The following is a 26,297-nucleotide window of genomic DNA, read 5'->3' as shown; positions in this document are numbered from 1 at the left end:
AGTACATATGGCGATATTACTATTAGCACCATGCGATTGCATCTATCACCATTTCTCATATACACATTAATACGCACAATTGCGCTGTTAACTAGTCGCATATTAGCGAATGCATAAGATCCTATATGAAAACGCTGCTTATTAGCCTTATGCACACGCATCTGCTCCAAGTTAACTAGCGTTGTTATATCAAACCCTGCATACTCACACTTTACATATCCACATACAAGGTTCCATAAGCTTTAAGGTATAAGATTTAAGTTTGTTCATTTAGTATAAATGCTGTGAAATAAAGATTATTTGGTAACTAAGGTTTTATACATGATAAGTAAGCCGTGTTTGGTTTTGTTCTGATGCGTACTCTTTCCACAGTATTCTGGTATCATCGGCGTGGAGATTGCATCATGCATTCTCAACTTATGGACCGCAGAGACTTCAAGCAACAAAATGTATATTATATGAACAACTGTTAGGATGTTGCATGAGGCGGGAATCCAGAGACCCCCAGTTGTTAGACGCTGGGTTGGGTCTATTTGAATCAACCTGTTAAATGCTCTGTAACAGATGCATTTTCCTTGGAAACCAATGGCATCAGCAACAAACTTCTCTATTGTTTTGTCTATTCCTGGGGGGTATAAATATGTGTGCTCCAACACTGGGTCTTAGTCTTCATGCTGAATGCTGATTGACGAGGGGTTTCTTGCTGATGCCTAACATCTGGTCCGGAAGCGCTGCGTATGTATACTGTACTTGGGTCTGTATAATTTCTTTGCGCCGAATTGTGTCTGGATCAATAGCGTGTAACTGACTGTACATTTACTTGAATAATACTTTGTGCTTTGGAACCACAGATTCTAGGTCTGAAGTCTTTATTTACTGTATGACTGCGTACACAAATTAGCGTCATCCTTAGAAGGTATAGGCATGATATTAGAAGGTATAGGCAGGATATTAGATGGTATAGGAAGGAGTGTATAGAGGTTCTAATTCAGTATCATTAGTACAGTCACATGTCAGAAATGCATTTTGAAGAATTATGTGAATACATCTAAGTGCTCTGACAAAACAAGTTGAAACTTCAGTGTGAGCGTCACTGAAAAGAGGTGTGGAGGCACCCACTATATAGAAATAGGCAGGGCACTTCCTTGGGCAAAGTTTGGCACCCATCTTCCTGCTCGTCTCTGCACTCTGCTACTGAACTGCCACTGTGATGCATAGAGATAGACAATCTAAGTGCCTGCATCGATAATATGTAGAATCATGACATTTTTTTTTTTTTACACTGATGTGCTGCAAATGTGTGCTGGAGACCCATTCGGCAGAAGGGGGCAGGACTTCTTTGCTAGGTGAACATGTATGTCGTTTTTCATAGTTGTATTGAGGTCGGGTGGTGTCATTTCATCAAGTGAGTATATGGCATAAGGAAAGGAATATACTGTTTTCTTTAAAATTACATATAACCATTTTATACAGTAATATATGTATAAAACAGCTGGGAAATAATATTGACGCCTACATCAGGTCAAAATTATTGATCTATGAGACAACCCCGTCCATTAAAAAAATAATATCACAAAAAATCACAAAAGCAACTGTGGAATATAGTAATCTACGAGGATCATATTAATAATCAGTAAAGAGCCTAAGGGGCCTATTAATCAAACGATAGATGTACCGGTAACCATGCGGAAACGCTAGTTTCCGCATATTTAGGTTACCGGGCTATCTTGCCAAGAACAAGCGCCATTTTCAGATGGCACTTGCTCTCGTAGCCCCGCTCCTTCCTATGGGAAATAGTTCCAGGGATGCGAAGAGGGATCCGAGTGGATCCCTCCGCCGCCTCACCACTACCACAATCTGTCCAAAAGCGTCACATTCTCCCAATTATCAGCATACTGCAATTATACACTGCTCATGCAAATGCACCGTGTACATGGGATATAAAAGTGGACAGTTCATCACCCGTAAAGCAGGATCTCACTGTCCGTGAAATTAACATTTATGTCCGTCTAAATCTCACCAAGTGACTTCCGTGCTACTTTGAGGGTGCGTACTGAGAGGGGACCATCTATTTCTGACAGATCTAATGCGCCCAGCATGGGGTGGTTGCCAGTCCCAATACTGATGCTGATGGTTAGTTATGGCCAATGAGCGGTGCGCATAGCCTCCAACGTGACACCTTCCACCAGGTACAAAATTCTCTGCTCCTGGACTTCCCTTTTAATTAATGAATCAGTTCAGCACAGGTGGCTGCAATAATATTTTAAAAGAGAAGTACAGACGCAAAGCATTTTGTACCTGGTGGAAGAGGTCGTGTTGGAGGGTCTGGGAGCGGTGCATAAGCATGAAGACGGACAGGTGCTCACCAGTGGCAGCTCAAGGCACGGGCTAGCAGGGCCATCGCCCGGAGCGCCATAACCTGAACTCACAGCCGCCTAGTCTCGCACCCCCGCTGGGGTTATTGGGTATACGCTCAGGGGGAGGGAAGGGGTGCGTCAGTGCCGCACAAAATGGCGCTGGGAGCAAAGACGCCTAGTGCTGGCCCTGGTGCTCACATAGATATGCGCATAAGCACAAGGTAGTAAATCTGGCAGCCGCGGACGTCCGCATATACCGGCACTTTGCAGTCCGACTACGAATCAGGCTACTACGCCGTTGGTCAGTACTGAGGGCCTGATTAAGCAAGGAACGCAAATGAGAGAACGCATGCACTCGGACGCTGCAAATATATACTAATAATCAATGCATTCGCATGGCGGCAACCACAGCATAAGATGCAGACGCCCAGCGCTACACAGTAACGCCCACTTCCCTTTACTGAAAGCCTGAGTAGTCCGCAGGACAGCGGAAACATCGAGAACCATACGCACAATAGAGGTTGACCTAATCTCGTGCAGGATTTTGCCCACTTCCTGCGTGCATCGAGTCAGCTGGCTGCCTTAATGATGCACGCCCCTATAATGGCGTCCCAATGTAGAGGCACGCCTGGATTCGCCTGACCACCCCCCGTCATCCATAAACACATATGGCACTTCCTGTCAAACAATATCGGAAGCGTCTGCGTGCACATGGAGTGTAGTCTGCATCCCATAACCCGATCACAATGGCTAGTTTGCGCATGCGCAGTGCGATGCATGTGCAGTGCAAAAACATCGGCTGAGTGCGTGCGTTCTCTCATTTCAGTTCCTTCATGAATAAGGTCATTGGAACTGGGCCTGTCCACAGCGTGTAGAGACAACTATGCTAAAGTACAGACATTTGGGTGGTATGACGTTTTTATAAGCATCTTCTTTGTCATTTGAGGTCGTGCTGCGGTAGTGCTGTGCACAGGTGTGCAGAGCACCCGAGGGAACTGGCGCTGCAGTGCTGTGCGCCCCACATGACCGGATCCCGCCTCCTAATTCCCGCAGCTGGCACCAACCTAACTAACGGTGACAGAACATCTGGGCAGCAGCTCCACGTCACTCAACCTGGCTCGGAGCTGATTGGCTGAGGCGGCGGGACGCTGCGATTGGCTGAGCGGAAGGATGCGTCAGGCGCCACGTCCGCAGCGGCCGAAGAGAGTGATCGAGCGGAGATATTATTATTATAGCTGCTGGCGGAGGGACACTAGATTCGTGAGTGTGACTGAGTTGCAGCTTTGGAGCTTTTACTGTCGGAGTGTGCGGAGGTGTGAGCAGCTCCAGGTGAGCCAGGCCGCCAGCGGGCGGTGAGAGCAAGGGCTGTGCTGTATCGGTGGTAACTGGGACTCTGTGATGATGGATCAGTCCCAGAAGAGTCAGTGGACAGAGGACTAGGGTTTGTGAGATGCATCAGTCCCAGTGGCTCCATCAGTAGGGCCTATGGGATAAATTAGTCCTAGATGGGTTTACAATAGGGACTGCGATGAAAAAGAACTAAGGGGTAGCAGTAGGGACTGGGACGAAACAGTCCTGGAAGGGGCATCACTAGGGATTGTAGAATGACAAGGTTGTCGAAGGGCTAGCAGTAGGGACTATGGGATGAAAAGTCCTAGAAGGGAGAGCAGGAAGAACTGTGATAGCACGGTTGGCATTACTGCCTCACAGCACTGAGGCCTTGGGTTTGATTCCCACCTTGACCCTAAAGCTGGCCAAACACTAGACCAACTTACATCCAACCAGCCAACTTGTTGATTGGTTGGAATGAAAATCTGGTAAGGAATGGGAGTAAATGATGATCAGGAATTTGCTCCTAAATGCCAGAAAACAGATGAAAATGGTCGTCAGAGAAGTTTGTTAAATGTTTGATCTAAGCAATTTGTTCAAACAACAATTTTTGTTCATTTTCCGGCGTTTGGGAGCAAAGTGCTGATTGTCATTTGCTTTCATTCCTTACCAGATTTTCATTCCAACCAATCAACAAGTTGGCTGGTTGGATGTAAGTTGGTCTAGTGTGTGGCCAGCTTAACTGTGTGGAGTTTGTATATTCTCCCTGTGCTTGCGTGGGTGTACTTTGGGTATTCCAGTTTCCTTCCACGCTCCAAAAATATACTGGTACGTTAATTGGCTCCTGACAAAAATTAACCCTAGTGTGTATGTGTATACAGGTGATAGGGAACCTAGATTGTAATCTCCCCTGGGACAGGGACTGGTGTGAATGGTTAAATCTCTGTAAAGTGCTGCAGAATCTGTGATTATAATAAATAAAAAAAAATGTCCTACTGTTGGATAAAAAAAAAGTTCTAGAAGGAGTACCAATAGGGACTGTGTGATGACGACAAAGTCATAGGAGAGGAACTTGTAGGGACTATGGAATGAAAGTCAAAGAAGGTGTAGCATTTGGGATTGTGGGATTAAAATGTCCTACAAGGGTTAGCAGTTGGAACTAGTATAGAAAAAAAAAGTGTCCTAGAAGGGGTAGTAGTAGTGGGGACTGTTTGAATGAAAAATCCTTTAAGGGGTATCAGTAGGAACTGTGGGATGGAAAAGTTTCAGAAGAGCTAACTGTAGGGACACTGGGATGAAAGTCCTAGAAGGGGTAGCAGTAGGGACTGTGGGTTGAAAAAGTCCTAAAAGAGCTAGCAGCAGGGACTGTGCTATACAAAAATTCCTAGAGGGGGTAGAAGTAGGGACTGGAATGGAGCAGTTAAAAGCAATAGTTATTGTGGGATGAACAAATCAAAAATAATGACTCTGGGATGGACTAGTCAACATGTGGCTGCTGTGGAACTACACATCCCAGCATGCCCTACCAAAGTTGTGCAGTTCTACGACAGCTGGAGTACCATACTTTTGTCTAGCATGGGTTTCCTCCGGGTTCTCTGGTTTCCTCCCACACTCCAAAAATATACTGGTAGGTTAATTGGGTCCCTAGTGTTAGAAGTGTGTGTGCATGTGGTGGGGAATATAGATTGTAAGCTCCACTGGGGCAGGGACTGATGTGAATGTCCAAATATTCTCTGTAAAGCGCTGCAGAATGTGTGCGCTATATAAATAACTGGTAATAAATAAATAAGCCCGGTCTAGTCATAAATAATTATAGGGAACGTGGAATGGACCAGCTGAATGCAATAATAGGGTTAGTGGGATGGATCAGTTTATTGACGGTATATCTAGGAACTGCGTGATACCAGAAGTGGTAACGCATAAGGACTATGGGATGGGCCAAAGGCAAGAACAGGGATTGTGGGATGGACTAGTCCCAGTAAAGTAACAGGAGTAGGTATATGACGCTGTGTAAATCTGTAATAAATATGGTGTAATCTGGCACAGTAGGGTAACTACATCATAATGCTGGTAGTAATAAGGAATGTACAGTGGATTAGTACTAGTTAGGGTAATGATAGATAATATATTCATCTTACAAATAGTATTCTAGCAGTCCTGATTTGTGTACAGGTGATATATTTAGATGTGTCTATTTAAATATTTCTGTATACATGCACAGAGAGATCTATGTATTGTATTGTCTTCTGATCTACACTATTAACCCCTCACTCTGCCTTATAAATTTGACCTGCAGTGTCCTGCACCTTTCCCTCCATGATCCGTATGTTTAAATTACCAGGGTAAATGTCCTTTGTGTACTTAATGCAGTTGTTGGTTTCTGTGACTAATTTAGGAAGTATATGGCTAGATGTCTGCTTTTGCGTAGTAGCTAAGATTAGCTGTAAATACTTATCGCCTGGGATGGCTGGGTTAGGAATGGGCCCCTTTTTTGGCTTATTTCCCAGTACTCCCGAGTAACCCACAAAAAGTGACTTGTAAACTTTTGTCACAGTGAGAACTGCAGCAGCTCCTAGATATTCCTAATTTATTTTCAGAATTTATTATAGTAGCACTTTCTGTAGTGTCACAGGGTTTACCATCCTACATAAGCCTTAGGTGGGATTGTATGTATGTATGTATGTATGTATGTATGTATGTATATATATATGTATGTATATATAGGTAGAGGCAGATTATCCTTTATCCCCTGGGATGACATGGAAGTATTTCTGTAAAGCGTGGCGGAGCTTCCAGCAAGTTAGAGACCAGGTTTAAGTCTCTGCCACGTCACTGAAATGAAGAAAAGCTCCTCTGTACTCCAGACCTCCTCCCTTCTACAGAGCTTTTGTTCAGCAGCAGGCTGTAAACACCATATTATCAAAGTACATCTTTGGGAGCAGATTGCAAGCTGAGTGCTGGAACTCCAGTAGTCTTGTAGATGACTCTTGGTTTACACAGTAGCTGTGCATATTTGCAATTAGTGTTATTATTGTCTCTGTAATTCTTTTTTTAGAATGTTGGTAACTTGTTATTCTATTGGCCTCAGTGAGTCAGACTTCCATTTGTTTTCTGCATTTAAAGAACATTTTAGACTCTTACACACAATTTACAGAATATATATTGCAGTATGTATATACATGTGTGTTGCTTGCTTGCGAGTGTGTATATATATAATAATAGAACAGCTATGTGTATATGCGTCTATGTATATGATATATATATGTGTGTCTGTGTCCTAAAATTTAATCCATTTGTGTGTGTATATGTATGTATGTATGCATGTATATATATATGTGTATATATATATATATATATATATATATATATATATATATAATTTCTCTCACAGTCCCTTTCAGCAGTTTGTAATGTTCTGTATACTTACTTGCATAGTATTTTGATCCCTCTTGCTGTCTGGACATGCTGGGACTAGCATGTAAATGCTGGAGTGCCACTGGTTGCTTAACTCTATTTTACCTGTCGGTTGCTATTAGTGACACCTCTCCAGCGTGTTTCCTCATGGAACAATGGCTGAAAAATAGGCCTGAAAGGTGTGTGTGTGTGTGTGTGTGTGTGTGTGTGTGTGTGTGTGTGTGTGTGGTGTAGCGGAAAGTCTGATTTTTATCACTTGTCTGCACTGCAGCTGTTATTTGCCAAGTATGTAATTTACTATAACCTTCACCTGAATGCTGAATATTTTGTCTTTATATAGATTGTACAGTAGAAGATAATGGGCTGTGTTTAGCATCAGTGTCCCTAGGGAGGCCTATCTGCAGGCAGCATTACAGTCGCATCACAGCTATGCAATTCTTTGCATAATGTTGCTCTGGGGTTTAGATCTGAACGTTTCTATTTACTTTAAGCAGATGACTTCTTCTTGTGCATAATTATAACAAACCTGTTGTGTTTTATGTCTTAGGCACAATGAATCAGACAGAGATATCTGAAGAGGAGGTTCCTGCATATATGCGGGAAGAGGCACCAGATGGTAATTACACTTTTTCTCCAAGGAATTGCCATTTTCCCATCGAGGGCCTGATTCAGAGTTGTACGTAAACCCCGATGGTTTGGGGATCTGTACCGTGCATGTGCAACTCCTCTTCTGCGTGATCGTTCGCACTGCCCTGGACGCCGCAGCCTGATTGACATACTGTGGCCGTTCGCAGGTGTCGAAATGCGGCTGCGTCCTTGTGAATTGCCACCCATCCTGAGTAACCTGAAGGTTTCTCCTGTGACTGATGGTCACTCAGAGTGATCCGATGCTGCGTTTTCAGACACAACTGCAGATCACAGAACCCGGCAGGAGGCGTCTGTTTACAAAAGACGTCTCCTGCGGCATTACCATATTATTGCACAGCCGCTGCAGACAGTCACAGTGCAATAGTGTCCATCTCTGTATCAGGCCCCCCAAGTTGTACACATACACCTAATGCAGTTTGGGACAGCCCCCACACTATAGTTAATGCCCCTCCCTTAGTTTTTAGAAATAGTGATGTTGCCCATAGCAACCAATCAGATTCTACTTAACATTTAACTAGCACCTTCTAGAAGATAATAGCTAGAATCTGGTTGCTATGGGCATCATCTCCACTTCTAAAACTCACTTTAGTAAATTTACCCTTAGGATCTGGCCATTACCCTGTTAATCGCAGATGGTCTAATGTTGGGGAGCCTTTTATTAATTGTAAAAATTGCATTGAAGTAACTTTTTATTTAATCTTTCTGGGAATCTGGCAATTTATGTAGAAATGTACAACCGCCCGCTATTGTTCTCCGTTATAAAAATGAAATTGGAAATGTCATTAAGGTTGAAAAAATTGTCTTAACGATGACCATGCTGATGGTCCCTGTTCTTGACAGGCGGTCCAACCTCCGGAAAGTTTTGTCTGGCATAGATCTGTACAGCGATTGGGTTAAACAACTGAATTGCCGCGTGTGGTCACTTTCATTGCATAGCTTAACTAACAACTTCTCAAAGTGGCTGAATGTTATTTTATTTCTCAGTGAACCGAAATTGAATATTAATGTCCGTAAAGTTCCACCTCACCCTTCACCAGTGGTCTTGAAGGCTGCTGCACCTCGTGCTGGTCCTGGGATTTGATGTTTGAACCTCTGAGATAATGTTACAAATCTGGAATATGGAAATAGTCTGTGTATACATAAGCATCACACAGTCCCAGCCAGTCTTTGTGGCATGTAGAGATACAATATCAGGTGTGATGGGAATTGTTATGACAGAGCTATTTTGGGCACCGGAATGTACAACACTCCCCTTTGCAGTGACATTGGCTGAATCAGGGGAGAGCCTGGCATATGGAGAGCCATGTTTTTTCTCTGTGATGGAACTGCAGTATGCGGAACATTGTGACAAAACTAAAATCCTTTTAAATCTGGCACTGTTTTATTGTGCGTAGTAGTTTATGCTATTCTAATACATTTTTACATTGACATTTGTTTTCCTTTTATGGTCGTTTAAACATTAAATTGCTGGTTGTTTTCAGATACCTGAGCAATTCTCTCTTACCACAGTGATTCTTTATGCTGCTTGCTCCTGTTAATGTTATGGAGCTCTGCCAGAAGCCAGGCCAGGTACACCTCAGAGCAATGCCAAGATGACGGGATGGTTATTCCAATTCCCCTTCATCCCAGAACAAATGATATTCAGCGTACACACTGTGCAATGATCCAAGTGGCGGAATGATTTAATGTGTAATTTGATCGTAAACACTAGAACAGGGGAGGGGAACCTTTTTTCTGCCAAGGGCCATTTTGATATAGTTAACATTATATGCAGGCCCCGACCCATCCGTGTGACATCACACGGGGGCGGTTTCACAATCGCTGTGGTTTTCGACCCTGACGGCAGACACAACAATCGTTTACCGCCGGCCAACAGCCTTACCCCCAGTGTGCGGCTATAAGAAGGGCAGCTCACTGGGCAAAGGAGGACTTATTTGTATGTGTAGGTGCCACGAAGAACCAGCACTGCAGAACCAGAGGGAGATAGAGCAATGTTCCAGTGTGAAGCCAGAAGAGGGTCCCAGCATGCACAGAACAGTGTGCCCAGAGGGGTTAAAGACTCTGGGGCAGCAGATGGGAGCAGTCAACGTGGAGACCAGATTAGTGGTGTTTACAGCAATGCCCTGATGTCCTAAGAACATGGCACTGGCACTGCTGCATAGATTCTGGCTGCAGGATGCCATTCTAGGCACCCTGCTAGTCAGATGAGGCTAGCAGAAAATCTCAGAGGGCCAAATGATTCCCGGGGGGGCCTTATACAGCCCCCGGGCCTGAGGTGCCCCATCCCCGCACTAGGACAACCATCTTCCAGATCACTGGCTAATTTAAATAATGGGCTGCACAGTGGGCTGTGCTGTAAAGGGGAAACGGAAAATGCAATTTTCTTATTTTGCAGTGTTGTTTTGTGTTTGCTGAGGCTAGGTGTACCTAGGTAAAGGTGACGTCTTCAGCGGCCAAAGTGGAAAGACCTATCGCTTGGTCGTCCATTTGACCACACACACTACACCATGTGCACCACTTCATTCACGATATCTTCTGATTGACCGTGCAGCACGCCCAACCAAAAGATGACTTCGCAAACGCACAGGAGTGCGCAATTGAGCGTTTCCCCATCTAAGTAATCTTCTTAATGCTTCTGATAACAGAGCTGTAGCATGATGCATGAATGCAGTCAAGGTATTTTATATGCTCCTTCAGTGCATTAATAGATGGAGAAAAGCCTACTTGGCTGCTAGTATGTGCAGTCGCAGCTGATTCTTCTGTTACTTCTGTGTAAATTCCAATTGCCATTTGCGTGGCCTAATAAAGCGCACAAGTGCCTCTGCTGCACTGTCCATGTGCTGAGGAAAGGGTTACAAGTGACCGTACAAGTGGTATATACAGATTGACAGTTATTTTTGTCAAAAATAGAAGCATTATGTGATTTATTGTCGAGTACAAAAGCCCAGTTAATTAAAAAGGTTTAAATAGGGCACCAGCATAGTAAAATAACCAACATTTCTATCAAGGATCTCATCTACAAGGTATTTTAAATAGTTAACAAGCCTCCTGGACATTCAATTGCTTGGGGATTAATGTGGTCCCTGTCTTGTTTGACAAGGTTGACGAGCCACTAAGATCACGTACAAAATCCGGTTTAAAAGATTGTAAAGTTTTTTTTATTTTTCTGTTCCTAAATAATTGTCTATACCTGTTGGCCCTGTTTTACATGTTACTAAGCTTATTACAAAGCTATATATCTCGCTAGAGCATACTGGGGGTATACAGGAAGTGTTTGGGTTGCTATCTGCTTTTTTTTATTTATGGCTAGTCTGACAAATTCTTATTAGCGCCAGAGCATTGCTATGATCTCAAATTCTGCACCATTCTAAGGGGGCGATTAAATTGTTCTATCGCGTCTGATCTAAAGTCTACAGTGATGGGAGATCAGGAGGCGATATTCAATTGTTTTTGGATGCCCATGGCTTTTCGCTCATGTCACACCAAATACACCGGGTTCAGCCACATAAAATGGCTAAACCCGTCCAAAGTCCTGGTTAGCGTGCCCGAGACCAGGACTTATCGCACATTGCTCCTCGCCACCTCAGGAGAATGAAAACAAAAATGTGCCCACCTGCTGCCACTCATGCCAGAAACTGCGCAGCAATAGAAATGCTCCGTCAGTCGCCTGTTAGTCACAGCCGAAGGTGAAAACCATTTAATCGCCCCTAAGTGAGTGTGTATAAGTATTATTCCAATATTCTCTTCTGTGCATTTCAGTAACAGCTAGTTCTCTTTGTGTTCTCTTTGGGAATGCTATAGTGTATTTTCCAAAAAAACACTTTCTACAGATTTTAACACATAACACAAGGACCATAACCAATCCTGTACTTTATTCTAGTCCTCTGTCTTCCCATACAGGCAAGTGGTTAGATCTGTAGACTTGTGATTGTTAAAGCTTTGATATTAGATGTCTGCTGCATGTGACAGATTTATCAGCAGTCTCATAGTGCCAGAAGCGAATAGATTTGGATCTCAGGTATTCTATTTGAGTGGCCTTTTTTTTTTTTAGAGTTCGGGGGACACGGGGCCTGAGTCTGGTTGGATTGCAATACTGCGTTTGTGCGCACCCGGCCGCTGCGAAAATATGCTAATGAATGCATTCGCACGGCTGTCGCAGCACAAGATGCAGACGCCCAGCACTACATATGCCGCCCCCTTACCCTCTTCTCACATCCGTACTAATGTGCAAGTATGCAAATCATGGGTAACATCGGAGCTCCACGCACACTTGTGGTTGACATGACCCTGCCGCAGAAGTTCCTGCGCGCAGTGAGTGCTCAGGCTGCGTATGGGTTCACTGTGAATAATTTATGCACGCCGCTGCAACGGCGTTCGAATGCACTGACACGCCTGCGTTCGCACGACCACCTCCCATTACCACATACAAACTCCACTTCCTGTCAGTCAATGGGAGATGGGTCTGTGTACTGGCTGCGATCGCATTCCCGATCGCAGTGCGTGGTACGCGCACTGCGTCTTATGTGCAGATTGCAAACATCGGCCGGCTGCGTGCGAACGCAGCATTGCGAACCAACCTGAAGAAGGCCCACAGTTCTAGTGTTTATATAGTATTTTGTGAAGAACTATCGAGCATTATTTGTTGGCGCTGGTATCATAAACCCCAGACTATACCATGTGCTCTGTGGTTTTCAGGAAAGATGATGAGGCAAAGTAAATAATCATCATCATTGGTTATTCAGAAGGTGCTGTAAAGCTCTTCTGCACCAGATAGATTAAAAAAAAAATTATACATATAAACAGAATTAGGACACACGGAATACAGACATGAGATCTTGCTCGCGAGAACAGTCTTGATGGAGAAGGTGATGTTCAAACCATATGACCTAGAGGGACTAGTTGGTAGCACCCAATGGTGTAGGGTGAGGCTATGGTAAATAATGGGCTTTGAGAAAGCACTTGACTGAAGGTTGGAGAAAGTCTGGTCAGGCAGGGTAGGAGTTTCTTAAAAGGGGAGCAGCATGGTAGGAGTCTTGGTGGCGCGATAAGAGTGGTTAGCGAAAAGAGGCAGATCCAAGAGGGCTACAGGGGATGTTTCTTGAAATGAGGTTAGTAATGAATAAAGGTTGGTGAGGGTGAGAAGCATGAATTGAATTCTGAAAGTAATAGGGAGCTAGAGTAAGGATTTACAGAATGCCGCTCAATCCAGCAAATTTACTGACTTAGGCCCTCATTCAGAGCCGTACGCTCTGAGCAGAGCGCACGCTCTGAATGAGGGCTGGCCTCCATGAAAATGGAGCGTCCTTCTGGACGCTCGTATAGCTGTGGGTCACCACCCACAGGCTATACGAGCGTGCATTTTGATGGCCGCGATGGTCGAGACCATCGCGACCATCGAAATTGCGAGCCGGAGCCTGCGGTTGAGGTTTTCAACCGCAAGCTCCGGAGTGATTTTGGCTCTATCAAAGCCAAAATCACTCCCACTGACATCACTAGTTATGTCAGTGGGACGGCTTCTGACGGGAGGCGTTCCCGTGGGAACGCCCCCGTCAGGGAGGCACGCCTACCAAAGGGGGCGTGCTGTCAATCAACATCGACAGCACGCCCCCTTTGATCAGACACAACGAGCGAAGGACTTTCCTTCGCTCGTCGCGTCTGGCGCATGCGCACGACGGAGCTCCCTCCGTCGTGCGCATGCTCAGTCCATAACATCGACCCACTTGCGAGCGGACAGCCGCTCGCGAGTGGTCTGAATCAGGCCCTTAGGCCCATATTCAATTAGACGTGAAAGGTTGGAAACTTTTCGCCTATTGTGGTTTCCGCCGCATTTGCCTGTTTGAGATGCGAATTCGCAGCATGCGTGTCCCCGCGATTCGCCCTATTCAATTACAGAACAGGCGAAAACGCAAATAGGCGAATGCATAACAGGCGGAAAGTACTGAATAGATTGGGGGAATCAGTCTGTACCCCAAAATAAGATTTCCTATGACACTGGAAATCATTACAGATGTGTTCTATTAGCCCTAATAAATGTACTTAGTGTTCTTAATTTGTGTTAAAAGCTTTCTAGAAGCATATTTGTTAAAGTGATGAAGAATGATAGAAACCGTATATTTGGGTGAAAATAAATAGTCCAGTCAAGTTTGGAGTACTTGAAAATGGGTGCTAGCATATTTTTGTGTCTCTAAAGTGCAGTTTTAAAAAATGTGAAAAATCCACCTGCTGCAAGCACCTGCAATCCTAAATACACCTGCCCCATCCATACAGCTCCCCAAGAAACCTATTTTGCTACTTTTTATCCTTGTCCCGCCACTTTTTTAATTTTCTCCCCAAAAATTACTTGTCTTTTTTGGGGTGTTCTAAGGTATTTTTTTATTTTTTGGCTGATTTGTCCTTTTGGGGGTTGTCCAAAGGGTTCTGAATCACTTCCCCCACATTTGCACCCCAAAACAGAGATTTTGCCCTTGTTTCCACCTGCCATTCAGTGAAGAAACTTTTCCGCCTGTTTCAGTGCATTCAGTTTCCTTTTAGGCGAATTGGTCCCAGAATTGAATTTGAAGATAAGACGCAAACAGGCGAAAAGCGTCAATAAGCGAAACGTTTTCGACTTTTCGCGTGTAATTGAAACCGGCCCTTAGGCCTTTGAAACAGAGGACATACCGGTCTTAAGAATGTAAATGACTGAATAATCAGAGGAAAATGGTTCTTAATATAGTGGAGCTGTACAAATAAATAATAGTTTGTGCATGCTGCAATGGTATGGGTGACTCCCCATTTTATTCCTTATACATACCAGTAAATAACTTAAAAATTAGTCATTATAAATATTCATTTATAGTTTTATCTGTGGCTGGAACAATATAATAGAGGCCATACAAAACATTTAAGATTGCAATGATCAATATACAGTAATGCTGGGTACATACTACTATAATATACTGTAGTACTTACTGCAGACCTGCTCTCAGGTTCTACATCCAATTCTCGCTACTCACCTCCAATCTGTGTCTGCTGAAAAAATAAGTTCGGCTCTGCAGAAAAGGGGATTTATTAATGAGGAATTTAATTAATTATAATGGTGACTAGGGTGGAGGTTGAGAATTAATAACCTGATAATTGGAACAGGACAGGATATCAGGTTTCCAAAATAAACCAAAATACAATGGTGTGGGTTTTCTCCCACAGAGGCATAACCAGCCCCGGGCTCCTTGAGCTGGCCCTGGTTCAAAAAAATGCAGGGGACAAAACATGTACTGGTCCCCCATATTTCATGAACCAGCACCAGGCCCTTGGAGCTGGCACTGGTCCTAAATATACGAGGAACAAAACAAGTAGAGGTCCCCCGTATTTTCAGAACCAGCACCAGACTCCTCTAGCAGGTGGGTAATGCCACAGCCAGGAGACACACTTGGCGGGGTCCCCTCTAACTAGTCAGCCCAGGCCTGGGATTCCTGGGGAAGGGGGGACCCAGTGCACCCAAGGCCAAGCTGAAGCCCGAGGCTATCGTCTGCGTATGGGCTGTGGGTGCCGAGTTGATAGTCCATTATTAAAAGTGTAATATTGTCTTTTATAGGTGGAACTACAGGACCCAGCAAGCCCAGTACCAGCAGGCGGGGCATTAAGGGACAGCTAGTACCTATAGTACCCCTGTAAAATAAATAGTAAAATTAAAACATGACACTGACTGTTTTAATTTATTTTGCTTCACTTTTACCAGGAGGGGGGCGGCCTTTAAGCTCTTTTTCATGGCTGCCGCCCTTCCAGGACTTCCCCGGCATCTTCAATCTTTAGGAGCTCTTCGCTCCTCCTCCGCTGTCAAAATGGCACCTGCTCCCTCGCGCTGGCTTATATAAGCCAGCATAAAGGGGCGATGACCTGGCGAACCGTGATTGGCTCGCCGAGACCCTCTTGAATTTCAAAAATGGTGCCACGATGCCATTTTGAAAATGGAAACCGTGCCGTCGCATGCAAGGTAAGCCACCACCGCCGCCATTCCTGCAGTAGTGGCGGGTGGTGTGGTATAGCACCGGATCCAGCACAGTCGCCAGCTCCGGTCACCGCAGCCTACACTCTACAACATTGGTCGGCGGTCCGGTCTCCTAGATGTTAAGGATGTTTAAAAACCAGGAGACCTGACAGGCGACCAGGATAGTGTCTGTGGAGCGGTCAGCGGCGGGTACACACTTGTCCAATGTCAGGCAGACCCTCTGTTCGGGGAGTGTGTACCCAGCTTAAGTCTCCCAGTAGATCAAATGAGAGGAATTTCCTGTGGTAAGATATCTGACCTCATGCAGAGTTGGACGTAAATGCATTCAATACCCCAACCACGGTAGTGTTGTTACCATCAAAATAGGGGAGACAAATATTGTGGAAATTGCTACTACCAGCACTAGGCTTTTCTATACAGGACTTGTGGCACACTACCTGGGAACCCAAAGGGTTGTAGTGCCAAACCAGCCCTATGCCAATCAGCACGGTGCTGTATTCCTTAAGGGAATTACCACATGAGCTGCTGCAACGTGGCTTAGTCAGTGTGGCAATAGCCACTGTGTTGCATTACAAGTAATCCACCAATGTGTACTAACCAATCAGAGTGGCTTTTTACACTTTCTGACCACTCAGAACAAAAGCCACTCTTGTGTGATAAGAATGATGAGCACGAAGATAGTAATTTGCCCCACAGCTCCAAACTAAGCAAGACTTGCGTCATTCCAAGTAAATTTGTGTTTTTTTACAGGTCCCAGTGTCAGCATGCCCTTAAATTTGGGCATAACCGGGCTTGCTGGACCCAGTTTTCTTCAGAGAAACTTTTGCCAGCCAGGTGGAATTATGAAGTAGCCAGATGAGGGCACTGTAATACTTTACAATAAAGAAAAATGTTAACATGCTTATATTGCTTTGACCTAGAGATTAATCATGTTAAATTAATTCAATAAGTTTTAAAGACTCTTGCAGATATTGCCCACTTGCTGGCTATACACAGAACGACACCCTAACTATTAAAGATGGGTAAGGGAGGTGATGTTTGTTGCCGTACCTGTCACAGTAACGTAAGAGCAGAGCGACTCAGATTTTGGCAGGTAGACCCCCTGGAGCAGGATAGTGCCGGGTGGCATGTAAATTAAGCCCGTCTGGAGCGCCTGTAAAATTGATCCTGGGGAGAACATTGCAGACCTGTGCATTTTTAAAACTTCTTTTAACCCATACTCTTTCTCCAAGGACTGTGAGAAGTACCCTATCCGCTTAGTAACAGTTTTTCCTAGGGGAGTTTTTCCCTACTTTAAAACTTAATATACTTGCAATCAAACACAATTTACTATTTATGCAGAGTTGTCCAGGTCTCACCTTTTACCAGGGACGCAGCTTACATTATCACATAGAAGTAAATTGCGTCAGACTCTGCGTGGGGCACATTATGTAGAACAGTGCTATATTCCAGATACATTTATCTTGAATGGAGCTCTTTGATATAAATGCATTCTTGTAATGGATAATGCAATATATTAGTGGACCTATCTGTTTTCTAATTATCAGCACTGCACCTGGCTTCTAGTGTGTCACTTGTGTATACAGTGACTTTCCAAAGTATTCCGTTCCCTAAAAAGTCAACATATTTGGGAGTTGCTAAGTGTAGGGTACTGAGACTGGGGCTGGATTGGGCACAGACTCACGGAAAGTGGGTGTCTGTACGACTGCAGTGGTTGTGCCGTCACAACGGAAGTACATTAAGGCCATGTAGTCTCAAGTTATGACAAACATGGCCTGACTTGTGTCGGCTGAGACCCTGGTGTAATGATGCCCACTGACATAGCGATATACTTACGATCAGACGATGTGTCCGATGTCCCTTGAAACTCTCCCCGGCAGCTCAGCACACCATCTGCACACGATATGCTGTCCAATCTTCATCCGATCTCCTGCAACCAGACTTTTTATAGTTCATTGTGTCCTAGATTGTCAGGTCTGCCATACAGCACTGCAGATCTGACGATGTGATGTGCGACCTGCGGGGACGGGCATCGTGATCGTGAGCGGGGACTCGTGATTTGGGCATTTTTTACCCGATCTGTCGTTCCGATCTGTCGGAATTGGCCAGAACGGGGAAAAAATCACTGTGTGTGTGTGTGGGCATCTTAAGTGTAAAAGTTGATGGTGATGCCTGCAGAGCTGCTAATGATGACTGCGACATATTGGTGGCATGTGTGAAAAACAAAACAATTTTTTATTCAATTCAGTAAAAGCTGGCCACACATGCTTTGCTGCTGGTGTTAATCTCAGACAGTATCACAGTCTAATCTAACTGTGACACAACCATTATATGCTCTGTAATGATCATATTAAAATTGATAGTATCATTAATAAAATTGGTCCTAAAAAGGCCAATATCGGTCCGCATGTGCGCCTAACTTCCGGATAGAGTAACAGGTTTTGGAGAAGCTGAAAGTGAACTGGGTACTTGATCTAGACACTGTTGCTCAAATCAGACATGAGGTTTAGGCCCCCATTTATTAATGTTTGCACTTGCAATGCGATCTGGGCATGTCAGGGCTGCCCATGATCGCATCGCATTGGAATAGGAGCCCGTCCCTGCGATGTGCTTGGAGAGCTGCCGGCAGTGCCGACGCCGCCGCGCATATACAGTCCCACTGACTGCGCATGTGTGGCGGCTATAGCCGGGGATGGTTCCGGACGGGCTAATTTTGCGCTGTGTAGCCCATACCCATTCCCAGCTACTGGCAAACTCTCATTACAAGGATCCGTTTTTGTCTGCGTTGGAGTAGCAGCTCAGTGTGGGACCATCGCTAATTAAGGACAATCTTGAGACTTCTTATCAGCCGGTCTTTCTACCATATTCTCCTGGCGAGACATTTACCATTCTAAGGGCCGTATTCATTTTGAGACGAAAAGCCGTTTTCGCGTGTTTTTGGAGGAAACTTTTCACCGATGTCATTTTTGCCTGTTTTGACTTTCCTCCGTATTCAATTTGGAAGAATTTCCACCTAGGCGGAAAGTCCATGCAATGTGAGAGGCGGAAAAGTTTTGCCTATGAATAGGAGGCGGAAAAAAGTGCAGGATTGGGGTGCAACGTTGCAGGAAACCCCTTGCAGCCTTCAGACAGTCCCCCAAATGTAAACTGTGTCAAAAAAATAAAAAAAAACACTTAAGAACACCCCAAAAAATTACTTTGAATTTGGGGGCGTAAAAAAAAAATGTTGGGGGGCAAAGTTAAAAACTAGCGAACTTGACTCTGGGGGTCCCCAGTATGCCCCAAGTGTTTTGTTTTTTTTATTATTATTGCAGGTGCTTGCGACAGGTGGATTTTTCATGATTTTTTTTAACTTTAGCAACTTTTAAATATGCTGGACCCCATTTTCAAGTACCCCAAATTTGCTGGGATAGGTTATTTTCTGCAAAAAACCTCCTAAATACTATTCTGCACCACTTATTCAAAAACGCTATTGAGCCCGTTTAAAAACACCAAATACCTTCAGCAAGCCAAATCGGGGGGTACCATAGCTAACCCCCATGTCAGAGGTTTTTTTTGGGGGGTGTCAGGCTGATTTCCCCAAATCTGACAGTACTTTCCGCCTGTTCAAGATTCGCCGTGTCCCGTTTTCGCGTACTTTCAAATTGAATACGGGGTAAAGCGGGCATGCGCGCGATACTTTTCTGCCTACAAAACACGTGATGGAGGCGGAAAAGTATCGCGGGTCCGCTCAGATTGAATAAGACTTGGATTTAATTCATACTATATATGGTGCCTCAGGGCTTAATTACATGTATGCCTTTTCAGGATTCATCCATTGTTTGAATATTTGACTATTTGTCTATACTCATTTATTTTAATTGTTGCATTTTAATATTTTATGCAATTTTTTTTTTTTTTTTTTTTTTTTTTTAAATGTCTACACACTTTTCTCAAGTGCAGCTTTTACCTTTTGTTCTACATTTCTAGGAGATTAACTACCTCTGTTTTCCAGCTGCTTGTGGTAGTAACTTGTTACAGCGCCCTTTACTATATTTAGTTATAGTCCTTTTGCCAATATGCACCAGGAAACTGCACTGGTTCATTTGTATATCATTGTTCGACAGAGTCTGAATCTTATAGGAAATGCTGCAATGTAGCGGCCGCAGATTTATTCCACGCCAAGTTCCGTTGTGCTCCATTTACAGACTCAGACACAAATATAGTGGTGCATATCAAATGGATCAGTGCAGTCTCCTGGTCACATTGCGACTAAAGGTGTATACACATTTTTTTTTTTTTAATCTCTTTATTTATTAAAAGGTAGGTAACAGGTAAATACGAAAAGAAAAAAAAAATAATTAATATACAGCCATAAAAGAAACAAGGTAATTATAAATTCAAATTACCTTATTTTCTTGGTTTTAGTATTGAAAAAATGTAACATATATAAAAAAAAAAAACAATAACATCTAGAAAATACAATTAAGAATATAAACACATTAGGCAATTTTTTGAACGCTATGCCCGATTTCGACGCATCAAAACAACATATTGTTTAAAATAGTCTAGTGTGTACGCACTGTACTTTCCGGTGAGCTTCCCGTGGGGTCGTCGGGTTGGCCCTACATGCAGGCCAATCTGAGGATGCGGCTGACTACCCCATGCAGCGCAATGTGACAGGAGCCAACATATTGGGCGGTTTGGCACCAGATCGTCTAGTGTCTATCGGCCGCCCAATATGTCGGCGGGTGGGGGGGGATCGCATCGCTGGGCACCCACATCGTTAAATGTCTCCCCAGCATTAGAGGCATTTTTGGGGCGATAAAGATGCACAGTTCCTGGCGACTAACTCGCTCCAGGCATCTCGCGCCATACAGTAAATTGAGGCCAAGCGTATGATGGCTCATCTGTACTTTGATTTATAGTCCCACAATAGTTAGTAAACCACATGTTGCTTAATCCAGAATTATAGGCAACAAAAATGAAGTATAAATAGCATGTGCTGTCTATTTGTAGTGGTCTCCTACAGTACTTACAGATTAGGAGACTGCTCAGAGTGAGTACTGAGGTTGTTCTGTAATTGTCCATCACACGTACAGCTTAACATACTGTGACTGTATTGTATCCCTGAGATGCTGATGCACTTCTTTCCATGGGAGCTGTATATTTCAGTAATTAAAACCGCTATGACAGATGTGTTTTCACGGTGGAGTTGATGAAGCTGACATCTGCTCTCACACCTCCCCTGTATCACCGCTCTGTGAAGTACGCAGCCCAGTATTTGTATTATTGATGTGACAGATGCAGTCCTTCTTTAAGAGAAGGTGCTCTTTGGCCACGAATGCAAAGCAAGGCAGGTTTTGAAATGCGGAGAGGTGATGATTGAAAAGAGGATGAAAGCTTGTCGGATGAGCTCGGGGCGAGCGATGAGCTGGAGAAGGCTGTCGGAGTAAAAGGAACAGCCGCTGCACTCCGTCAAAACAAATGGCTTTGATCCTTCCAGGAGCTTAATTTCCACTTCTAATATGAAGTGTTTATAAACCTGCAACATTCTGATATTGTGACAGCGGGTACAAGCTAGAGAAGCCGAGCACATCTGATGTTCAGTATATTTCTTTATCATCCCACTTGACATTTAGAACTATACTGTAGTTTTTTCTTTCTATGATCTTTTTTTGTTTCCCTTAAAGGAATATTAAGCACTGATTGTGTGTGTGTGTGTGTGTGTGTGTGTGTGTGTGTGTGGTGGGGGGTATTTTATTTCAGTATTATAATATTGAAGCCGGAATACTACTTTGACAATTTAAGAGGTCATTAATAACAACTCATTATAGTACCCATACACACAATAGCATTATAACGCAGGGAGAATGTGCTTGAAACATGTGTTGTGGTTTAAAGGCAAACTGTTTCCTTAAGTACAGTTCTGTTTGACTCACAAGTACAATGATGTCAGTTACCACACAAACCCATTCATTGTCCCAATAACCACACGTTCCTGATTCATGTCTCTTACATCCATCTTGGCCTAATACTGTACAATCCTTGGTCAGGAAGTGGACAGTGTGTTTTAGTCCAGTGTTGTGCTATTGGTCAGTATCAGTCCAGTGTTGTGCTATTGGTCAGTATCAGTCCAGCGTTGTGCTATTGGTCAGTATCAGTCCAGCGTTGTGCTATTGGTCAGTATCAGTCCAGTGTTGTGCTATTGGTCAGTATCAGTACAATTCCAATAGAAGGGCTAGTTTGCATTTTAACTAAGCAAACTGGATCTAAATCTCAACTCCTTCTGTGTATGGGGTTCAAGGATTTAGCCTTCTTGCAAATGTACCTATTTGATATCATAAGAAAATGGTGAATCCTGTAACAGCTATGTACTCGCATACTTTCCTAGCTTGTAACCCGAAACTGCATTCACTGGAAAGCAGACACTGCACCAAAGGACCTTAAAAACGACTACTTATTATATGGACTTCTAACATGGGGCCCCTGAATACTGCATACAGAAACGTGGTTCTTAATCCATCCAGAATCTGTAGTCCATAAGTACTGATAATGCAGTATTCACCGTGAGCTGTCCGTATTTTGAGATACACAGCAGAGTCCAAAGGTACCTACACACTAGACAATATTTTACACGGTTCTCCCGATTTTGACACATTGGAACAGCAAATTGTGTAAAATATGTCCAAATCGTGATAACGATACCGATTCGCGTACCTGCTGGTTGTACATCGCATCTTCAGATCTTGCCTTCTGCAGGCAAGATTCGCCAGCTCATGCATGATTTTGTGCGATAGAATTTGTGCACGATGGATCTTAAGTCAGATTGGATACTTTTTAGCACCATATTGTGTCCTAGAGAGCCGGAGAGCTGCCGGGGAGAGTTCAAGGGAAATGGCTCACGATATCGCATTGTGAGCACATCGCCTAGTGTATACGCACCTTAACATTTTTCAATTCGCTTTTACGACTGCCCATGTTTAAGTATTGATACGTTATTACGAGAGAGCCTGTTGTAATCCCGTTTTCATTTTCGAATGTCCATCTGTAATTAAGCCTGGAAAAAAAACTGCAAAGTGAAGGGATGCCAGGATTTGTGAGGAAATATTTTCTCCCATGCATTAGCTATCCGTGTTATAAACAAGTGTTTGGGGGGAGGGGATTTGCTGCTACCGCAAACGTTGGTTTCAATAAAATGTTTACGTACACGGTGCTCTATAAATGTGAAATTCAATTTTGCAATAATTAAACTGTAAATGTCAACACAGTGTACCTTGCCGGATGATTATCAATGGTACAAAATGTTTGCTTTATTAATCTAAATAACAAACTTTATTTACATTTACCAGGGTTATGCATTGAAATTACCTGACAAATATGAAGTTCATTGGTTTGAATGGACATTATGCAGTCATCGCTGTATTTTATAAAATGCATTGGTCAGTGTTAGGAAATATTTCAACCTACCTAATTGTACTATATTATAGCTTACTAGGGCTGTAGTAGAGGGTCATGTGAGTATTGCGTCCATCAGAATGCTGTGAAATTTCCCTCCTCTGCAATTTGCTTTATATTTATGACAACACGGTAGCGTGGTAGTTCTCATTACTGTCTCACAGCAAGTTCAATCCTTAACCAAGGGCCTATACATGCGGAGTTTGTTTGTTCTTACTCTGTAGGCTTCCAATGGGAGAACCAGTTTCCTCCACCACTCTAAAAACATACTGGTAGGTGAATTTGCTTCTGCCAAAAAAAAACAAAAAAACACGTGTTTATATGTGATGGTGAATATAGATTGAAATATACTGATGTAAATGACTGAAATATTCTCTGTAAATCGACGCGTAATATATTTGCTATATAAATAACAGTTTATAAATAAATAGATATCTTGGTCTTAAAATAGTATTGCCTTAATTATAACTTTGTCCACTTAAAACTTTTACTTTGGGAAAATTAGGCAGATTTACTACTGCTGTTTTTCCTAATCACAAGATTATTTAACGTTTTAATCCGGAAAATCCATAAAATATATTTAACTAATGGTTTCTTTTGTATCCCTTCTAGCTACCGTCAAAGACCACCCTCAACCACAGTCTGGCATGTTCTCACGTGTAACGGGGGGCATATTCAGCATGACTAAAGGTGCTGTTGGTGCCACCATAGGAGGAGTTGCCTGGATCGGAGGCAAAAGTTTTGAAGTGACCAAAACTGCAGTCACATCGGTGCCAAGTATAGGCGTCGGCATCGTGAAAGGTGGAGTGTCGGCGGTCACTGGGAGCGTTGCAGCCGTGGGGTCTGTGGTTTCCAGTAAAGTTTCTGGCAAAAAGAAAGACAAATCTGACTGAGACTATAACTTTTTCTTTTTAAAAGGACTGACCCAGACGTGATTTGGTGGCTACAGAAGAGTCGAGCAAACACCACACCACCTAAGACCCTTGCTTCTGTATGGTGTGGTTAATTGAGCAAACAGAAGGATTCGCAGCAGTTGTGCAGTGAACAGACTATGAAGGAGTCCTTTAAACTGCTATTCAAATGTTACATTTTTGTTATTACACCAAATCATGTGTTTACCATTCAAAAATGTCAGTTGCTGGAAACCCAAGTTCAAACCCTCAAAGCCATTTGTTAATGAACTTTATTTTTTGTGTATGTATTATTATTTTTTTTTGCTTTTTCATAATCTGTTCTAGAGAAGTCACAGCACATAGATGTGTGGTTTTGGTGCGTGTGGATTATATATTGTACATGGTTTTTTTTGTCTTGCTATGCCAGTGTAGGTTCAGAGTCGATAATTTCTATTGAAACTCCATACACCGATTACTATACCAGTCCAGGCTGATGGTGGCATAGAATGTTTAAAATAATCCGAATTACGTTTATGTCCAGAAATTTCAAACCTTAATGTTTTCCACCTTCTTGAGTGTATTTTTTACAGGGAATTTTGGGATATTACTATTTTCTGCATAGTTATATATTCAACAGTGTTCTATGTTTCTCCCCATGATTAACTTGTTGGGTCTTTTGAACATCTGGGTTTAATTTATTCTGTGACATGAAAAACTGTTAAACTATATACAGTACGTCCCAGTTCTCCTCCCTACACACACATTTTAGTGCCTTAAAGAAGACCCTCAGGTACACGTCATAAATGATATTTACACTTCCATATATGTTGCTTCATTAAGCGTGTTACTTATAGGTAAAGTTTTTTAAGCTCACGGTTGCGTTTGTATTTGCACACATTTATTACTTCCACCATCGCTGCAAATTAAAGGTGTAGTTACCAGATTTTTCCCCTCTCGGCTTTGCAAATATTTTTTCTTTTTAAAGGATTCCAAAAGTGGTAGTTTACATATTTTTATACATTGCAAGATGCTTATTTTCTATATAAATAGAGTATAATTATTTGCCGTGTCTTTGGAACTTAAACATAGGATTTACTAGGGAATGCTAAGCAAAACCTAAATGTAAAATTACTGTCCATATGCAACCGGCAGCTACGGTTGTGTATTTTTTTATTTGTTCCCCACACACTTTTTTTTTGTACTTTAAATATACCTGTTTCAGATATTTACTGAATTACTTGCCCACTTGAACTGTGAATTGTGACGAGAGAAAAAAAATAAATAAATTTTGTGCCTGACTTTGTCAAGTAAATATTAATTTTCCCACAGAATATATATTTTTTACATATATATTTTTTACATTTCTACAGTGTTATAGTGGGCACTGATTCTCTATAAAGTTATAGGCTGTGTTGTAATAAATGTTGCTTTTAGCACACAATATGGCTTCCTTCACTATGTGCTGCCATATTGGAAACCTACCTAACTGTGGGCCTGCCAATTTAAATTAAATATTTAAAATAGAGATGTTCATAGAAATGATAGATACATACAGTCAGGTGCATAAATATTGGGACATTGACAGAATTTCATATTTTGGCCTCTATTCACCACCACAATGGCTTCGAAATGAAACAAACAAGATGCTCTTTAACTGTAGACTTTCAGATTTAATTTGAGGGTAATTACATCCAAATCAGGTGAACGGTGTAGGAATTACAACGGTTTCTATATGTGCCTCCCACTTTTTAAGGGGCCAAAAGTAATGGGACTATCAACTCAAATGCTATTTCATGGACAGGTGTGGGCTATTCCCTCGTTATTTCATTATCAATTAAGCAGGTAAAAGGTCTGGAGTTGATTCTAGGTGTGACATTTGCATTTGGAAACAGTTGCTGTCGACTCTCAATATGAGATCCAAAGAGCTGTCACTATCAGTGAAGCAAGCCATCATTAGGCTGAAAAATCAAAACAAACCCATCAGAGAGATAGCAAAAACATTAGGTGTGGCCAAATCAACTGTTTGGAACATTCTTAAAAAGAAACACCAAAAGACCTGGAAGACCACGGAAAACAACTGTGGTGGATGACAGAAGAATTATTTCCCTGGTGACGAAAAACCCCTTCACAACAGTTGGCCAAATCAAGAACACTCTCCAGGAGGTAGGTGTATATGTGTCAAAGTCAACAATCAAGAGAAGACTTCACAAGAGTGAATATAGAGGGTTCACC

General features: G+C 42.9%; 1 protein-coding gene across 2 annotated transcripts; it reads left to right on the top strand.

Annotated features, from left to right (window-relative positions):
• Positions 1 to 3,510: 3,510 nt before the first annotated feature.
• On the top strand, positions 3,511 to 25,363 carry TMEM263 (transmembrane protein 263). 2 transcript variants are annotated; one of them, XM_088478921.1, is made up of 3 exons: positions 3,511 to 3,686; positions 7,648 to 7,716; positions 23,785 to 25,363. In XM_088478921.1, exons 2-3 carry the CDS (start codon positions 7,653 to 7,655, stop codon positions 24,063 to 24,065), a joined length of 345 nt encoding a protein of 114 aa, XP_088335047.1. In that variant the 5' UTR covers positions 3,511 to 3,686; positions 7,648 to 7,652; the 3' UTR covers positions 24,066 to 25,363. The 2 variants fall into 2 exon arrangements, with proteins under 2 accessions (XP_088335047.1, XP_088335048.1); XM_088478922.1 differs by lacking the exon at positions 3,511 to 3,686 and adding an exon at positions 3,699 to 3,798.
• The last annotated feature ends 934 nt before the right edge of the window (positions 25,364 to 26,297 follow it).

The sequence above is a fragment of the Taudactylus pleione genome, unplaced genomic scaffold, assembly GCF_031769625.1.
Source record: "Taudactylus pleione unplaced genomic scaffold, aTauple2 ptg000225l, whole genome shotgun sequence".
Classification (NCBI taxonomy): Eukaryota; Metazoa; Chordata; class Amphibia; order Anura; family Myobatrachidae; genus Taudactylus; species Taudactylus pleione.
Note: the sequence above shows the minus strand (reverse complement) of the source record. Positions and strands in the feature narration are given on the sequence as shown.

What these genes read in the sequence shown, in the direction of transcription:
- TMEM263 (XM_088478921.1), top strand. Translation starts at nt 7,653, where the DNA reads ATGAATCAGACAGAGATATCTGAAGAGGAGGTTCCTGCATATATGCGG. An exon ending in GCGGGAAGAGGCACCAGATG is followed by an intron (nt 7,717 to 23,784) that starts GTAATTACACTT and finishes TATCCCTTCTAG; the next exon opens with CTACCGTCAAAGACCACCCT.